Here is an 18,171-nt window from a genome sequence, read left to right on the forward strand (position 1 = left end):
GCTCATAACACCAGCATGGGCCAGGGAGCTGTGTCCTACACAACTAGACTGAGAAGCAGTCTAGTTGAACTGGAGAAAGACTGAACTGGAGAAGACTGAGAAACAGTTCTAGTTGAACAGGCTTGAACTGGAGGGGGTGGGGGGAGGGAGGCAGAAGAAGAGGGGGAAGATGATAAAAGCAACTTGGCCTCACCCATCTCAACTTCTTTATACTATTCCACTCTCCAGAGAGAAAATATTGTAGTGGATATGGTGGTGCTCCGTATCTCTTGATCGATGTGGTCCAATATGCTGGCCAGTAGCACATGTGCCTCTTTAAATTAAAATTAACTAAAATTAAAAATCCAGTTTCTCATTTCAAGTGTTCAGTAATCACATGTGGCTAGAAGCTACGTATCGGCTAGCACAGATACGGAACATTTCTATCATTACAGAAAGTTAATATGCTTTTTACTTTTGCTTCTTCACTTATCAACTTTAGACAGTTTCAATTGCCTGGATTCTGTTTCTATTCAGATATAATTTTGTAAACTTTGTTTTAAAATTGAAAGATGTATGCTTTTATAAAAGTATATCTATTATAAATTTAAATCTTAGTGACCTATTTACCAGTAACCCAAATTCCCTCTCATACTCCCAATTACTAACCCCTCCCTCTCTCAATATCCCACCGCTTGTCACCACGGATTTTTTTGCCTGTTTGCAGTCTTTAGTATTTGATTTCTTTCATTCAAATAGTGTGTGTGGGATTCTTCCATATTGTCCTGTGAAGGAGAGTTCATCCTTTGGAACAGTGTAACTAAATTGTTTGAATATACTACAGTTTATCCATTCTACTATTTAGAGACATTTGAGTTGTTTCCAGTATGCAAAACAACTGAATAATGTTTCTGAATAATGTTCCTGTGAACATTCTTGTACATGATTTTGTATTTCAGTGAGTATAAACCTAAGAGTGGAACTGCTGGGCCAGGGCGTGTGGGTTCAGCTTTAGTAAATATTCCGGAAAGGGGTCGTTTACACCCTGCAGTGTTTGATAGTATTGGCGGGTGCTCCCCGTTCTCACCAGCACTTGATGTCCTGACAGTTAAATGGTTGTGTTTTTAATTTTCATTTACCTGATAACTAATGAAGTTAAAATCTTTTTAGATACCTATGACTATTTGGATATTCTCTTTATGTTGAGTGTCTGAATTTCTTGCCTATTTTACTACTAGGTTTTGTTTTTATGTTTTTTAAAATTTATTTGTAGGCATTTTCAATATTTTCTGGATGCGAACCTCCTTTTAGTTATATATGTTACTTCTGTCTTCTCCCAGACTATATAGCTTGCCAACGTCTTTTGATAAACCAAAAAATCATAGATTTAATTTAGCCCAATGTACCAGTCTTCCTTTATGGGGGTTAGGCTTTTTTTGTCTTATTTAAGAAATCTTTCTTTACCTCAAGGACAAGAATGTATTCTCATATTATTTTTATTCTAGAAACTTTATCATTTGATTTTTCACATTCAAGGAATTTTTAAGAGAACTTTTTATCACAGAAAATTTCAAATTTACAAAAAGATAGAAAGAGCGCAGTTTAATGAACTCCCGTTTACCTATCACCCACTTCAACTATTGACAGTTCACAGCCATTCTTCTTTCGTCTGTGTTCCCAGGTATTCCTTTCCTCCTACCCTGATTATTCTGAAGCAAATCTCAGACAGTGTATTATTTCATCCACAACTATTTTCATATTTATCTCTAAAAAGATAAGATTCTCTCTAAAAAGAACCGTAACTATAATACTATAATCACACCTAAAATAATTAACAGTAATTCCTTCATGTCAGCTCTATAGTTGATCAGATTTTTCTTACTGTCTCAAATATTTTAAAGTATGTCAAACTAGAATCTTAGTAAGTTTTATACATTACAGTGGGTTGATATAGCCTTCAAATTGCTTTTACTCTATAGTGACCCCCTCTGCCTCCCCCCTCCTCTTCGTCCCCACTTCTCTCACTCACTCCCTTGTAATTTGCTGAAGAAACTGGGATATTTGTACTGTATAGTTTTTTCATCTGGATTTTTCTGAGTGTGTCTCCATGGTATTAACATGTTCCTCAGACCCTGTCTTTCCTATAAATTGGTAGTTAGATCTAGAGGCTTGATCAGATATAGGCTTGACTTGGGGAATGGGTGAGGGGAGAGGTAGGGCTACTTTCTAGGTGGTCTGTGGTACATTTCCATCTGGAGGCACATATTTGCTTGTGTCATTTTGTAATGTGAGCAGCCATTGATGACCATTGCCTAGATCAATTAACTCATTTAGAGTTGTAAAATGATGGTATTTCAATTCTTTTGTTCCTTCTTTATTTATTAGCTGAGTACTTTTGTAAAGAGAAAGTTCCCCTGATCAATTACTTGGTTACCGGACAGTTCATCTGGTAAAGTCAGGATAAGTGCTTGCTTACTTTGCTTTATTTTTCAGTTTTAAGAGTGATGAGTTACAAAAAGAGAAGGAAAAAGAAAAAGAAAAAAAGGATGATGAGTTAGTGGTTCCCTATCTCCCAAAACTGACCAAAGAGGGTGGTTTAGATTTTGTTTGTAGAGTATTATGAACTCATGGATTTACACTTTCATTATTTTTCAGCCCATTACGCTTGTCTGTATTGATACCCAGGTTGTCCATCATCGGCCAAGGGGAGTTTGTTCAAGTTGACTCCTGAGTCTGAGTCTTCTTAACGTGGCCGTTGGAGTTTCTGGTAGCTTCCTTGCTTTCTAGTACGACAAGTTGTTCCTGGCTCATATATTTTTCCATCCTAGACCCGGAATTAATCATTTCTCCAAGGACCGCTTGTTTATTTTAGTGGTAAATGGTAGTTAGAGGTATTTATCTGAGCAGTAGGTTGGTCATTGTTTCTAGACTTTCTCTGTGGGTAGAACTAGGAATATTTTCTTTTTAAAAATGAAGTATATTCTAAGTTCATGCTGATACTTTCTATTCGGTTTCTACTTAACATCAATTGTCCATCTATATCTCCCACCAAAAATTTCTTGTCAAAAATATCAGTCATCAACCATACTAACATAATTACTCATTTGTTTTGACCCACGATGCACCACGAGTCTCAGAATTAACATTACTATCAACAAAAAGATTTGTGAAAATGCTGTTTTTTTTCTTTTTTTCTTTTTGTTCTTGGGGACAATCTCATAATGGATTTTAAGGTCGTTTGGAATATTTCCTCTTGGTGAGTTTTATAGCCACCAAGTCTATACACAGTTAGAGTCATTTGTTTCATTTGACTTTATATTTTAGAGATTGCCTTTTTTTGTATTATTTAATTTTGTTTTGTAATTATGAAATATATTTACATGGTTTCAATATCAAATCTCAAAATGAAAAGATATAGTCAGAAGTCGAGCTTCTTTCTCTCGTCTGTTTCACCCTAATCCCTCGCTTCTCTGTAGGTTTTTATTTGAACGGTTTCATAATTTATCCTTCCATTGTTTTTTTAATAAGGAAATACACCTGTAGAGTTATAACCATCCTTTTTAGATAGGTAGCATCCTACATAAACTTTTCCCCTTGCTTTTTAACTTTTTACAATTTTTACCGATGTCCTGGAGATGATCGCGGTATTTTAAACAATAACCTGTCAGATTAAGGTAACAATAGAAATGTCCACTGAACTGTTAATAGGGAAGCTGCACCCTTAGACAACAAAATATCCAGTCCACTCCAGGCGCGGAGATGACAGAGGTTTGAATAAGGCACAGTTGGTGAGGTAGTCTGGCTGGCCTTCCAGCTCACCCCCTGTTTGTATTCAGGCCAGGTGTCGGTGTGGGCCCCTTGGCTCTGTTTCTTCGAATAATGAGAGATCGCAGGGCAGTGGTCTAGAGTGTTCCTTTTCCTTCAAGACCATTCTAGAAGCTGCTTTGTCAAAACAAGGAGGCTGTGGCTTCATGCTCAGCAGATCTCTAGTGAATGACTCTTTTCCTGTGTGTACTAGGGTGAACTTAATGATTTCCTGCAGTGTGTGGCTTCATTGGGAGTATTTGCTTTAGCTGTAGTTAATAGCAGAGCTTTGGCAGCATGGCAGGTAATACTACTGGATTTGTATCAAGTTACACTTAATTTGAAAGTCTCTTGACTGATCACACCGCTGAGATCTAGAAATTAAGAGTGTGGATTTAAGAAATTTATAAACAGCACTGCTAGGTAAAGCATATTTTAAAATTTTAGAACTGTTTTTGTCCAGTTTATGGTTTCAATTGAACGTGTTTTTAACACTGCAACAAAATAACACTTGAAGCTCCTCCCCCTGTTGATTATTCATTGAATACTTACAGTTCCAAAGATACAAACCCTGTGTCTCCTGTGGGATTTACAGCTAGCTCCCACCAAACTGGGTAACATAGTAGTGCATCTTCTAATACGAAATCAGTTGTAAATTCACCTTCTGGTTCTTTGCATTAAACTGAATTAGCCATTTTAAACGATTGATTTTTTTTTTATTACATTTAAAAATGATGAATTATTTATAAATCTTACCTGATAAACTAGATTATGATGCTTTGAGTGTAGCATTCTTCATTTAAAACATTTGTGGTTTTAGATTGCAAGCATATTAGCAAAATAAGATCATCTCATTTGGGGGGAAAAGAGACGGCTTCAATTTAACTGTGTTGTGGCCGCGGATAAAGTTATCTACTACCAGAGACCTGTGGGGTTGATCTTAACTGTTAATTTCTTAAGACCTGTTCCTGTATTTTACTCTGGCCCTGCCTGCTAAGAATTCTCAGTACAAACATGAGGGGGGAAAGAATGATTGCTATAAGCCAGGCTTAAGTTAATCTTCAATCGTTTAAAAACTTTGCTCTAGAATTTCTAGAGTATAAATTATCTGTCTCTTGAGTGCCTAGTTTCTATAATAGGGTAAAACTAAAACAACCCTCAGATTTGTCAGTTATTCATTGTATATGGAAAACTGGTGCCAGGATGCAAGCCCGGTAAAAGAGCCATAGATGAGACAGAGAAGTTTTCATTTTAGTCCTGGGATATCAGGACCATTCATTGCCCTGGGCCCTGAGGCATCAGGGCAATAAACTGTCTGTTTTGTTATTCCTAACACCCTCAAAACTTGGAAAGTGGATCCTTGATAGAACACTTGTTAGGTTTGGTGAGGATGTATTTCTCTCCTTAAATTCTAGAAATGATGATTAGTCCATTCGTACTTGTGGAGAAAGAGCATAGCAGGCTGGCTCTAGCAAAACACATGGGAAACACAGCCGTATCTTCACTTTGCTGGCTGGAGGTTGTAAGCACAAACGATCACTCCCTCTGTGAGAAGAGAAACGAGGCACTGTCCTTTTACTGTATTTGCCAAGGACCTTTGGTGGTTAGGAGCGCAGTCAGGGATGGCCCTGTTACAGTGACCTATGTCTCCATGGTAACAGTCTTGGGTGTTGGGGAGTGGAATGGAGAGTCTGATTCTTTTGCCCCATCCTGCACACCACCATCTTTCTTCCTCCCCAGCTTCATAATCATACCTTAAGCTCCTTAGTGCAAAGTGTTAGGCTCTAAGTAGACTGTAGAAACTGTTTCTAATGCTGGGTGTTTGAGAAATAACAATGCTACTGTCGTGATGTCAATATGAATTTGTCTCTTTTTGTCTGAAACATTAATTGAGCAAGTGCAGACTCAAGGCTTAGAGTCCACTATTCCTTTCTCAAGAGCAGGTTCTTATTCAAACAGACACCCTTTGGTTTTAGTCCTTTTCCTCTAAGCTTGTTTTCTAGTGTTCTTTCATTTTTATTTTTTATTAGTTAATAGTTGGTATAAAGAGAAAATGTAGATTGTTTCTTAGAAATACCATCTAAAAGTTTTCTAACATAGAATAAACTGGCTATTTTGTTGTATGTGTATGGAGTATCGGGTTGCTGGTTAGTTCCACCCACTAATTGGATCTTACTCTGTGTGTGTGTGTGTGTGTGTGTGTGTGTGCGCGCGCGCGCGCGCGCGTGCTCGGTCACTATTTCCAGGTAGAACTGGAGTTTTAACAGCTGCATAATTATCAGGGACTCCTTTTTGTACGAAAGGACCTTCAAGCTAACTACCTAGGTGTTTCTCTTAACTAGACTTTCTCCTTATAATCCTTACCTACTCATTTTGACACTGACCTTAGAATTATCTTAACTTTTTAAAAGGTTTGATAAATTTTGTCAATAGGTACAAGTCTGTCTCTTAAAGTGTCCACATTATAGCTGGTCTTAGCTAAGAGTCATTAAAATATTTAGTAAGTTTTTATTTTAAAGAAATACATTTTAAATACAGCAGTGTCATTTGGTTTTCAAAATGGAACTTGAGTCCCTCTAGTGGATAGAGTATAATTCTCTTTCCAAGCTTAAAACAGAAAGAAAGGTGACAATTTTGAATTATGTGGAACCAGCTCTCTAATCCACTGTGCTCATCGGCACTGGTGTCCTCTCTCCCCAGCTGAGGGACGGAGCTTAGCTAGTCACCGGCTTGACTCATTAGCCGAGATGCGATGCGTAGGTCCTCCTCTCTTGCCTGTGTGATCTCAGTGCCCTGGGGGCATTCCGAGTATGTGCTCTCAAAAGCTGGGGCTCACAGCTGCCTTCTTTCAAGCCTCAGCAAATATAAACTCAGAATACAAGTCAGTGATTTTAAGCTGTGTGGTTCTTTACAGAAAAGAACACGGTGCCTCCAGGATCTTTGAGTTGCCATGAAGGAAGTAATTACAGAGGCCTGTTAGGTGCAACAAGTTGATCAACGAGATTTAGTAATAGGAGGAGTTACCTCTGATGATAGCCAGAACACCGGAAATGTGGTGTGGCAGAAAGAACTTGGGTTTTGGGTTCAAATCCTAAGTTTGCACTTACTAGCTCTGTGACCTTGAGCTGGTGACATAGCCTCTCTGTATCTTAGTTTTCCCTTCTGTAAAATGCAGAGATGACGATCCCTATTTTTCAGGGTTGTTTTAATAAAAATAAACATGCAGAGAAAGGTCTTTGTGGTTTCAGTGCTATGTAATTGGTAGCAGAAGTCACGGAAATTTCACTAACTGAGTTCATTATAATACATGGGATTTAATTATTTGGGTAAATTTCCCCTCTGCTCCCCTGCCTTCTTTTCTTTCAGTCACCACCAAGTAAGCGCAGAAAATTAGAGAAGCCAAGGAAACCCATTACATTTGTAGTGTTGGAGTCTGTGATGAAAGAACTGTCCCTCAAAGCATCTCCTCTGGGCTCTGAGACAGCTGAAGGCATAGTAGTTGTGACGACGTGGATTGAAAAAATTCTCACCGATCTGAAGGTACCTGGTTATGCACATTGAAGAAGTACTTATACTTCTCTTTCTTTCTTTCTTTTCTTGTTCTTTTTTAAAGGAGTTTTGAGAGTAGAAAAGTGATTTCCTATAAAATACTGTTTTTTCTCCAAATAGGTCGAACATAAACGAGTTCCCTGTGGAAAAGAGGAAGTTAGCCTTTTCCTGACAGCTGTAGAAAACTCCTGGATTCATTTAAGGAGAAAGAAAAGAGAACGAGTGAGACAATTAAGAGAAGTTCCCCGTGCTCCTGAGGACGTCATCCAAGCCTTGGAAGAGAAAAGGTTGACTTCCAAAGAGTCTGGCGGTAGCCCAGACCCGGCCCCGGGCCCCCAGGAAAGTGCCCTGTGGGGGCCTGCTCTACCAGAAGACGAGTCTGCCACTGTTGGGGGTCCAGGCCCAAACCAGGACTCGCTTTCCCAGGAAGAAAACCCAGAACCCATGGAGGATGAAAGGAATGAGGAAAAGGGAGAGATGGAGGTTTTAGAAAGTTGTAAAGGCTCTAGCAATGGAGCACAAGATCGAGAGGCTTCTGAGCAGTTCCACCATCCGGTGTCTGAAAGAGGGAATCATCTCCAAGGAGTGGCTGGACGTTACCTATTCAAGTGTCTGATAAACGTTAAGAAGGAGGTAGATGACGCCTTAGTGGAAATGCACTGGGTTGAGGGCCAGAACAGGGACTTGATGAATCAGCTCTGTACCTACATACGTAACCAAATCTTCAGGCTTGTGGCGAGTTAGCTCCAAACTTGTTGCACAGTCGAGAGGTCTCTAAAGCAGCTTGCTTTGGAGTGGCCTGTGGAGTGGCAAGAAGAATTCCGCCATGGGCTTATTGGTAGTGTTCTTAGGAATTATCTTTAAAAACAGAAACAGATTAATGCATTTGTAACTACCACCCCCGCCCCCCCCCCTTTTTTTTTTAAAGTCACAGGGCATTGTGGTATGGTGGTAGTTCAAGGGGAAGAATTGTATCAGCATCAATAAAAAGCCATCAGAAAACTCATAAGGGATTCAAAACTGACTTCAAGTGATCCCACCTTAGCTTTAGACTGCTTCTCTGAGGCCAAAAGGATTCTTTTTGGAATCCGGTTTGGGTCAGAACTGAGAAAAGAACTGGCCTGATGGTAGATGGTGGGAATGTCAGAGAGAGAAAGATAGTAATGCCAGAAGAAGGGCTGGTCTGGGGAGCGCCTGGAGCCATCACATTCCTGACTCACGGCTATTTTGCTGTTGCTTATTTCAGAAACAGAATTAGGTAAGCAAAGCTCCCAGATGTGACTGAAAGACACAACAGAAGGAAGCCATACTCCTACCTCCGACCTGTTGAAAGTACTGTTTCGTAGCAGTTTTACTAGTATATGACATTTGAAGTGGAACTTTTGTTGTTAATATAAGAGTATTCAGAATTGAGAACTGTTGATTGTGTTTGAACACTGGGGTTGGGGAAAATATTTTCTTCGCTTTGAATGGGTAAATGGTAGACATAAGAAATGGAGCAAGATAGTTAACGTGTAGTAGGTTGCTTAAGAAATTCTCATCTATTGGCATATAAGTTGTCGCTGATCAGATACTGCTTTTTGTGGATTCCTTTGTTATCCCCTCTTTGCTTACCTGTTAGCATAGGAGAACTCAGGCCAGGGTAATCGTGTTCTTAAAACATGTTTCTAATTGGAATGTCATGGCTCAGCAGAAGGTCTCTGGAAAAGGAGTCTCTCTTTGTTTTGTTCCCTTGGTATTTCAGTTACCCTCTGCTGTGCTTGACTTTCATAGCCTGCTTTTATACCAGCAGCCTACAGTTCTTTTTAGACTGAAATTTTTAAGGATGGTGCCAGACCTCCTTGTTATCTGCAAAGAAGACTGGGGCTGAGTAATTAAGCCACACTTTTGAAATGTGGCTATTGGTTAGGGCAGAATACTGATGACCTTGGCATATTTTGGCAGCAGCAAGACCAGGCCCTCAGCAAAGATACAGGAAACGAAAATAGGACTGTATTATACATACCTCCCTGTGGCAATGGAGACAGAGCTACAGAAGATAACATGTTAACCAATCAGTGTTCTTACCTGGTTCATGATCCTCTAGAGAATCCATAAACTTCCTGGATTGTTGCCAAAAGCTCTGTGAGCGTGTGCGTGTGTGCACGCGCTCGTGTGTGTGTGTGTGTGTGTGTGTGTGTGTGTTCCTGGAGAGGAGTTCCTGACTTAGAAGAGGGGTCAGTGACCCCTGAGCATTAGGAACCACGATTCTAGTCCATCCTCTCATCTGACAGGATGAGGAAACTAATGCATAGGGTCACACTGAGCCAAGATTCAATCCATGGCTTTGGTTTCCTCCTGTCCAGGTCCTCCTCCTGTACCCACCCATGCTATCCTGCTCTCCTTACCTCTGATGACACATTTGAATCGTATGCCAGACCCAAACCTAAGTTCTATCTTGATAGAATTTTAGGGTAATAGAGTTAAGTGGCAACTATTCATTGGATAAGTAGTCAGTATTGTTTGCTTCATTAAAAAGGAATTAGCAGTGCTCATTAAAGATTTGGAAAAGTGAAAGTAGAAAATGGCAACAAAGTCTCAACCTTCTCAAACATAGCCACTACTGGTATTTTAGTATTTCCTTCTATAGATGGGGTGTGTGATTGTGTGGGTTTGACTTTGGTTTACTCATGTTGTGAGATATGCTTTTTTTATTTTTATTTTTTATTATTTCAGTTTTATATTATGCTTTTTTAATTTAACATCTTAGAAGTATTTTTCCACATTGTAACAGTAGTGTGTTTATTTACACTCCTTGCCTGTTCAAAATGCATTTCAGGGACAATATTAGCCTTTGTTTAAGTCTAGTACTTAGATTCCCAGAGAAAAAGCTGCGTAACTGTGTCTGTATGTGTGTTTCAGTGCCCCATGTTTAAGGCTTGGTGTCGTGGAGGAGGTTTTAATAGGTTCTAAGTCATTGTTCTTAGAATTTGAAAAGTATGTGATGGGGTAGCTTTCACTACTAGAGCTGTGAGTGCCTTCTTTGCGTTTGGATGTCTTCATTTCCTTTTCTGAGAAGTTTATTTCTATCTCATGAGAGAACATTGAAAACATTTTTAAAAGACATCCAAAAATTCTCTTAGTTATGCATATACTTTATCGTTATGTGATATGTGATAGCATAGATATACCTCTGGCATAGGGGAAAGAAGATTTTTTTTTTCTTTAAAGAACCAGGTTATTGACCCATGTATCATAATGTTGAATGATACTTGCCTTAAATGTCTGGAGGTCAAGTTCATGTTGATGGATTGGTATGGAATTAAATATTTGTGGTATTATCTTAAATCCTGTTCTGGTCCCTGACATTGGCTTCTGATCTCCTGATAACTAAAGTGGGAACAGAAACTGAACTTGTTTTCCATGGAGGACTAAAGCTGCTTTTGTTCTTTGGAATCTGCTTTTCTTCCAACCATTTGGTTCCCTCACCCCACATCCTCATCTGACTACTCACTTACCAGAGCACTGCCACATGTCCTAGCAGGCTTGGCGTCTCTGCGGTACAGTTTCAGCTTTCTTAAGGGTTCCTGTTGATTACTTAAAACTTTAGTATATATAATATTAATTAAAACATGAAACCTCTCCTCTTGATAGAAATCAAAGCTTACCATGTGAGCACACCAACTTCCAAGCTCTGACAAGTAATAAAACTGCAAGGTGTAGAAAACCCGAGGCCTCTTAAAAGAAGGGAGTAGCCCCTCCATCTTACTTAAGCCACAGCATTTTCCTCTGTAGCCACATGGGGGCACCTGTGGCCCTTTTATCAAGCGCCTTAACTGCACTGTGGGAATAGATAAAACTGTGTCCTTGGTATTTTCTTGAAATATCCGATTGCTACCCAGATAAATATTTTTATGTAAATAAGTACATTTTCACATAAATAAAACTTGAAAAATAAAAGGAGAAAGAATTAAAACTCCACTATCCCCTGGTCTTTTTGTCTGGGCATAATCTTTCAACCTTTTTATGTTTCTTTATAGTCCCAGTTGACTATTTTTTTTCTTTTCTTTCCATCTGTCCTGCTACTCTACAATATATCTAAGTTGGATCAGTACTTTGGATCAACTTTTTGTTGGTGCCTAGTTAATTGGGGTACTAGAGGGAGAATTTTAGTAATCTTAAACAGTAACTTTTCAAAAGCCTTGGATGTCTTCATTATATTACTCTATGTTCCAGGAAGAGTAATATAGAGAGCTCTGAGAAAGAAACTGTTTTCAATGTTCTTTTGTCTTTTTATTCTTGTTTTGGTTTATCTGGCTGGCTGACTAGCACTCATGTAATATGTTGTTTCATCAAAAATTGGCACCGTTGGTTCTGTGTGGTATGTGTTATATACACAGTTAGCCGGGCCTTCTGCCCCACAAGGGGTGTTTCTGTGTAGAACATGTATATTACTAACCCTGGGGTCCATGTGACTCAAGGAAAAGTTCCATCTACCCTTATTTTTATGGCACAGAATCATATGTTACAGGTGGCCGGTTGCCCAATAGATTTGCACATTAGGAGGAAGAAGGTCCACTTTGGAAAACTAAGGAGCCCTCTGGGAGTAGGAAAGTCTCAAAAGTACAGCAGTTCTACAGCCATCAGGAGGTGTCCCTGGGAAAAGGACCTGACCACATTTTTTTAGGGAAGTTGGTGCTTGGGAGATTTGGTTTGCTAAATGGGCAGTAACCCCAGTAAAACCCAGAAGAGGCTGACTAGTAGAATAACTTGGCCGTTGCCTCCTAGAGCAGGGCACTGATGGTCTTGAACGTTTCTAATGCTCCCAAGTACAAATCTCTTGGTGCCCGTGCCAGCACAGTATTAGAAAGCCCTGCCTGGGCTCCCCTACTAGTGCAGGGTCTCACACACATGCCTGAGTTCCCACTCTGCTCTGTAAAGACACTCATGTCCTCTGCTGTGACTCACCCAAATGACCAAAAGAGCAGTTTATTATTTTAATTGCTGCCTTTTGGAGGCAGTGCCTTTACGCCGGGGAACTGTGTTGTGACTGGGTGAAGGCCTTATACTGCTGAATGCCCTGGGAGGTGTAGTCTGTCCGCCTGTGGCAGCTCAGGCAGACATCAGCGACAGTGGCTTCGCTTCAGGAAAGCGGACGGTCACTAGTGCTTATGAGCCAAGGAACTGAGATAAGGAGTGGATCAGAAAGTGCAGGTGAACTTGGCAGAATTGGCTTGTTATGATGTTTTTAAGCGAGCAAAGGATGTTTAAATCCTAGATGCTTTTCCAACCACCCCCGGGGAATGAAAAACAGAAAAGAGCACAGACTTCACCGTTCATCAGTCGTGGGTACATCAGTCGTGGGTACCTTCCAGTTCCACTAACCGGGTAAGCCAACTTCACTAAGCCTTTTCCTCAGAAAAGATGAGGGATTCTTGCTTCACAGAGTTGCAGCAGCAGTTAAGTGAGAGAAATACTAAAACAGCTGGACGAGTACATACGCAGAGTACGCTTCTCAACTTGTTCATCTCTTCTTATTCTTTGAGTTATCGACTTCTAGTCAGAAAATCATTTCTACCAATAAACTCCAGTGAAAAGGCCGAGACCTCGAGTATATAATAGCAGGCGCGACTACCACTTCTTGACCAAGAGCTAAACTCAAGCTTCCTGAAGGGACAAATAGGAAACCAATATTGATTGGCCGTCTTCTATATAAATTGTCTCAGTTATTAACCCTGCAAAGTGGTATGGTGTCCCTGTGTGACAGATTAAGGAAATGGAAGCTCAGAGAACTTAAGGGACTTGCCCTAAGGTTATTCACAAAGCTAAGTCATAGAAACAGGATTTGAACTCAGGTCCAGAGATCCAAGACAGGGATCTTGTAATAAATTTCAAGATTTGGAACAAGTGCTACACTTAGGCTGGAAATAGACTTCCAGGCTCATTTGACCTACCTCTGGGAAAGGAGACTTAAATTATATGACACAAGGAAGAGAGAAAGGACACCTCTTACCCAACTGTACAATTTAGCACTATAAGGTAATACTATTTTCCAGCCTATCGTCAATGAGCAAGATTTAATAGGTGAGATTGCTTATAATTAGTTCTTCATTTATGCTACCAAATCGTTATAGAATTTTGTGTTTGGTTGGGTGAATGAACTCAAAATCTGGAGAAAAGAAAAGGCTGCCTGCCATCTGGTGGACCCATTCAGGGAGTGTGGCCCGAGAGTCTAGAAACCAGAGCTAGGAAATTCCCAGCTGGGGAACTTGGCTGGCTCCAGCAGCTCGTCAGCCCTGAGGGAAATGTGCTGCTGCTGTCCAGAAGAGGAGGCGAGCCAGAGATCGCTGCTGGGCCTGGGACAGCGGGTCTGGCAGGGCCTGCTCCCTTAGATTGGCTGGGGAAGGGACATTCCCAGTCTGGTCCAACAGGGTCCTCCATTCAGATTTGTTTGTCCCAGGATTCCTGCCTTCAGAGCCAAAGGTGGGCTTTGTGGGTCAAACTCTGACCTGTCTTTCAGTGACCTCTAGACGAGCACTAATAAGGACTTTTTCATTCATGAGGGGAAGTACAAGACTTCCTCCTTTCCTACACCAGGGGCCAGGCAAGAAGAGATGGGGCTCATACTCTGACTAAAAGGAAGTAGCTTTTATTCAATTCCTGCTGGTTTATTGCCCTGCAAAGATAGGTGACCAGTGTTGTTGGGTCTTTTGAGGTGTTTTTTTTTGTTTGTTTTGTTTTATTTTTGAGGGAAACCAGAAATCCAGATTTATGAGAAATTTACATAATTATAAATCCTGACAATAATCCAGTAGTTTATAAAAACCTGGTACACCATAAGTTTGTGACCTCTTCTACTGCCAGGCAGTAGAACCTAATATTTGCTTCCTCCACTTTCCTAACTCTTGTTTACTTCAGCTACTGAAGTCTAGTTGCTGCCTACACTCCTTTTTTAGAGTTCTTCTCATCTCTTAAAGGGAGAATCCCAAAGATTCTGCCTATGGGCCGTGTTTGCTCTTTTCTCCACTCATGGCTGCGCTCATCATCTCCATGACTTCCAACTGCTGCTCACCTATACACTCATCATGCCCAAAGCTAGACCTTCCTGAACTTCCCACATGCATGTACCTAGGACCACGGCTGTGTCAGACTTGACTTACTGTCTACACCTGTTTCTCTCCTACATTTTTGATCATCACCAGCTGTCCAGATTACAAATCTCTACTCTTCCTTCACCGCCATCTCCTTCACCACTAGGGACGAAAATCTTCTACCTTAGAAATAGCTCCCATATCCAGCCCCACCTCTCCATGTTACTGCCACAGCCTAGTGTTGTCCCTCCTCTCATCTGGCCTCTAAGGGGAGCCAGAACCATTTCTGGGGGACTTCAGAGCTAAGCATCAGAGCAGATTTAGGTAGGTTTTGGGGGGTGGATGAAATCTGATTTCGGGGGTGAAATGGGAGCGCTTTTAGAAGAAAAACTAGAATGGGAAGTAGACCCTCAGCAACAGGTCACATCAGTTGAGATGGAGAAATACGAAGCCCTTCCTGATAAAGCACAGGAGAACTTTTTCCCTTTAATATAGTTTGATTTTACAAAAGTAATGCATTTTCATTATAAGAAAATTAGAAAATAATAAAAATTTACAATTCCACTAAAGTGGAGTTATTTTACATTTTATCTACCTTATTATTTTTATATGCTTATATATTTTTAAACAGCAAATGGGGATCATACTATATATTACATTTTATAATCTTTTCCATTTAGCCATATATTAAAATAACCTTTTTCTGATTATAACATTAATTTTTGTGTTCGAAAACTTGTGAAAATAAAAATTACTGGTAATCACACTGCCCAAAGTCAACCACTGTTAGTATTTTCATTTATTAACAACCGTGTTTCTTCACATGCCATATTGTGAGTGTCACTTCAGTAAATTTGTTGGAAATTTAGGTTTCCTGGTTTTCATTATTGTAAATAATGCTTTAGTGAATATCTTTCTAAAAATATTTATGTATTTTTTTTATTGCTTTAGCATAAATTTATATAAGAATCACTGAAGCAGAGGATATGACTTTTTTAAAGGTTCTATAAAGAACCTTTTATGCAGTTGTGCCTAGCTTACATGTCCACAAATACCTGTTTTCACCACACCTGTGAGAGCATTAGAAGACTAATTTTTAGAAACCCTTTATCAATTGATAGGCAAGAATATTTTCATTGTTTTAATTTTATTATGGTAGTGCAAGATCAAACATTTTCTTATAATTTATACATTTTTATGTTGTATTTTTTTTGTATATTTATTGTTTTATAAATTTTAGATTATGGTCTATGTTCACTTTTCTCTCCAGGTGTTCTTTTTGTTACTGAATTGCAAGGGCACTTCTTGCCAATATTTCCTTCTGTTTTGTCATTTACCTTTTCCTTTTATTTATGGTGATTTTGTTTTGTTTTTACAGTTGAGGAGCTTTTTTTTTCTTTTTGTTTTTTTTTCTTTGTTTTCCTTTATGGGAAAAAACCTCCTTCACCACCCTTGGAACAGAAAAATGTTTGCCTATATTTTATTATGGCTCTTTTTGGCATTATTTTTTTACATTTAACACTTGAATTTATGTTGGTATATGGTGTGAGGTTAAGGACCTAACTGTTTAATGAATGGTTCGGCGTCATCAGAGTAATTCATCAAGGAGATGACTGGTAAGCTCTTACACTGCCATCTGAGGTGTCTGTCATGGGCAGGGATTTGAGCAGCCGGGGGGCTGGAGGGTAGGGGTATGTTCTATCCCAGACCCCAGCCTGGAAGTGGGAGGAGAGGCACAGGCTGGTGTGTGGCTCCTGGAGCATCTCCAGCACTGCCCAGTATAGACTCTCCCAGTTGTCTCTGGGGCCTTGGTAAGAAATCTGATTACGGGCATGGAGCTGAGCCCTGGATCTAGGCAGTCCAGCCAGCGACAGGCCACTGCTCCAGGCCTTATATCGTCTTCTGTTACAGCGCAGGTAGCTGATCTCTTCGGTTCTAAAGACTTGATCTTGCAGCTTTGCTTTTAGGTATGAGCTTGGATTGCTGGGACAGTAGACCATAGTCCTTTCTGTAGGGCGCTGATTTCATTCCAGCTTCTATGCCTGGGAGGGGCCTTCCCAATCATCAACCTCTCCCAACCCCCACTGATCCAGCTGGCTCTTGACTCACATTGCAAGACTTCACCTCTGTCTACTAACTTCGCCCAGTCTCATTCCCATGACCTGAATTAATTTATTCTAAAGCCACCTCTTCCCCCACTCCCCAGAGGAATAACTGAAGTCTTCATCCTTTCCCTTGTGCCTTCCACTTTGATTGGTTTCCTCCTTCCCAAGTCATCCACAGCTCCCGTCTCTCTAGCTGCATAGCGAGGCTAGCTAGCTTGCCTCTTTGGTTTTTCAGAAAAGCTCCAAGTGCATGGCTCCTCCCTTTTTGCTTTCGAACTGCATTTCTTTCCTTATTACTCAGTGTCCACACCCAGGGCGGTTGCCTGGATAAAAATCTGCCCCTTCCCACAGTCACCTTTTTAGGCCAGACATAAGCTCCGGTGAGAAATGGCTATCTACCCAGGCCCAGTTAGAAGTTCTTAATTCCTCAGAGTGGCCTGAGGCAGTGCAGTGTCCTCTGAGGTCCTCTGCGTCCCTGGATTCTAAGTCTTGATTCTCTTCTCACTCATCTGCCAAGTTTGTTTACTGAGCGCCACAAAGTTAATGAGTAGTCCTGTCTTAGACAGGAGAAGTTATCTCCCTGTCATCATCCATTTCTGTGAGGTCTTCAAGGACTCTGGACTCATTTCCCCAGCTGGGCTGTTTGACACAGTCAAAGGAGAACCAAGCCACTTCTCATCCCTGCTAACACTAAGTGGCTGTGTGACTTTGGATAAGACACCTTCTCTTGGGAGGCTGGACCAAGTGATCTCCATTCTTCCAGCTGTGACATCATATGAAGCAATGAAGAGGGGAAAGTACATGAATAGGAAGGTAGAACTTGATTGTACCTGTTTTATAGGTTCAGGCGAGGTCCTTGGACAGCTCACAAGAAGTGGAGGAAGACTTCAGTGGAAACTTCTGGCTCTGGAGAGCCCATTTCACTGATGATTGAATGAGTACCCTGTGGGATACACCTTTATTAAAGTAATTCAAAATCCTGCTCATCATTCAGAGTGGCTTTGTCAGGAATCAGGTTCAGTTGGCTAACCCAATCTTAAATCCACTTAATTTTTTCTTATACCTTTTTAGAAAAATATGATTGTCGGGAACCTAACCTTCTAAAATGAGTATCTCCGTGCTCTCATGGGATTTTGGATAGCCATGATTTCTTGTGCTACGTTTAGCATGGTGGTAGAAAGCAAAGCTAACCTATTCCAGGTATTATGTGGAGTTGAGTTCTGCACTGTGACCTTTTACCCCACTCTCACTTACCAAAGGTCACCTGGCATTAGCTACAAGGTTACCTAGCTCAGTGCCTGGCACATATTAGGCACACAATAAATATTTGTTAAATGAATGTCGTCTGGTATGTCCCTGAGTGTGCTAGTCTTCCGTTCCTTCTTCATCTTACAGCTGACTTTCTCCCTCTGGTTTTAATTATGATAGGTGAAAAGCTCCCTAAAACCACTTGCAAAATTTGAGAAGTCAGGCCTGAAAGGTTAGGACATCTTCTGGGATCTAGTGTGAATACATGTACTTTTAGGTTCACACCTTTCTCACATCTCATTACATATGCTTTGTAGGGGTCAAAAAACTAATTTTCATTGCTCTTGGAGTTGTGTATATATGTTAAGCTTTGTTGGGGTGAATGGTCCGAGGGTGAAAGACAGTCTCATTAGGGA

General features: G+C 40.4%; 1 protein-coding gene across 5 annotated transcripts in view; it reads left to right on the plus strand.

Annotated features, from left to right (window-relative positions):
* The window catches only part of METTL16 (methyltransferase 16, RNA N6-adenosine), a 71,338-nt gene extending 53,494 nt beyond the window's left edge, over window positions 1-17,844 (plus strand). For 2 of the 5 annotated variants that reach the window (XM_081028808.1, XM_081028809.1), the window contains 3 exons: window positions 7,150-7,323; window positions 7,453-7,965; window positions 8,579-11,291. In XM_081028808.1, the coding sequence (XP_080884934.1) occupies window positions 7,150-7,323; window positions 7,453-7,965; window positions 8,579-8,590 (699 nt within the window). In that variant the 3' untranslated portion in view covers window positions 8,591-11,291. Of the gene's footprint in view, window positions 1-7,149; window positions 7,324-7,452; window positions 8,338-8,578; window positions 11,292-12,589; window positions 12,700-17,348 lie in introns of those variants that run through there. The other 3 variants (XM_081028805.1, XM_081028806.1, XM_081028807.1) reach the window with 3 other exon arrangements.
* Window positions 17,845-18,171: the final 327 nt, after the last annotated feature.

This window comes from Rhinolophus hipposideros (genome assembly GCF_964194185.1).
Source record: "Rhinolophus hipposideros genome assembly, chromosome: 20".
In the NCBI taxonomy this organism is placed as follows: domain Eukaryota; kingdom Metazoa; phylum Chordata; class Mammalia; order Chiroptera; family Rhinolophidae; genus Rhinolophus; species Rhinolophus hipposideros.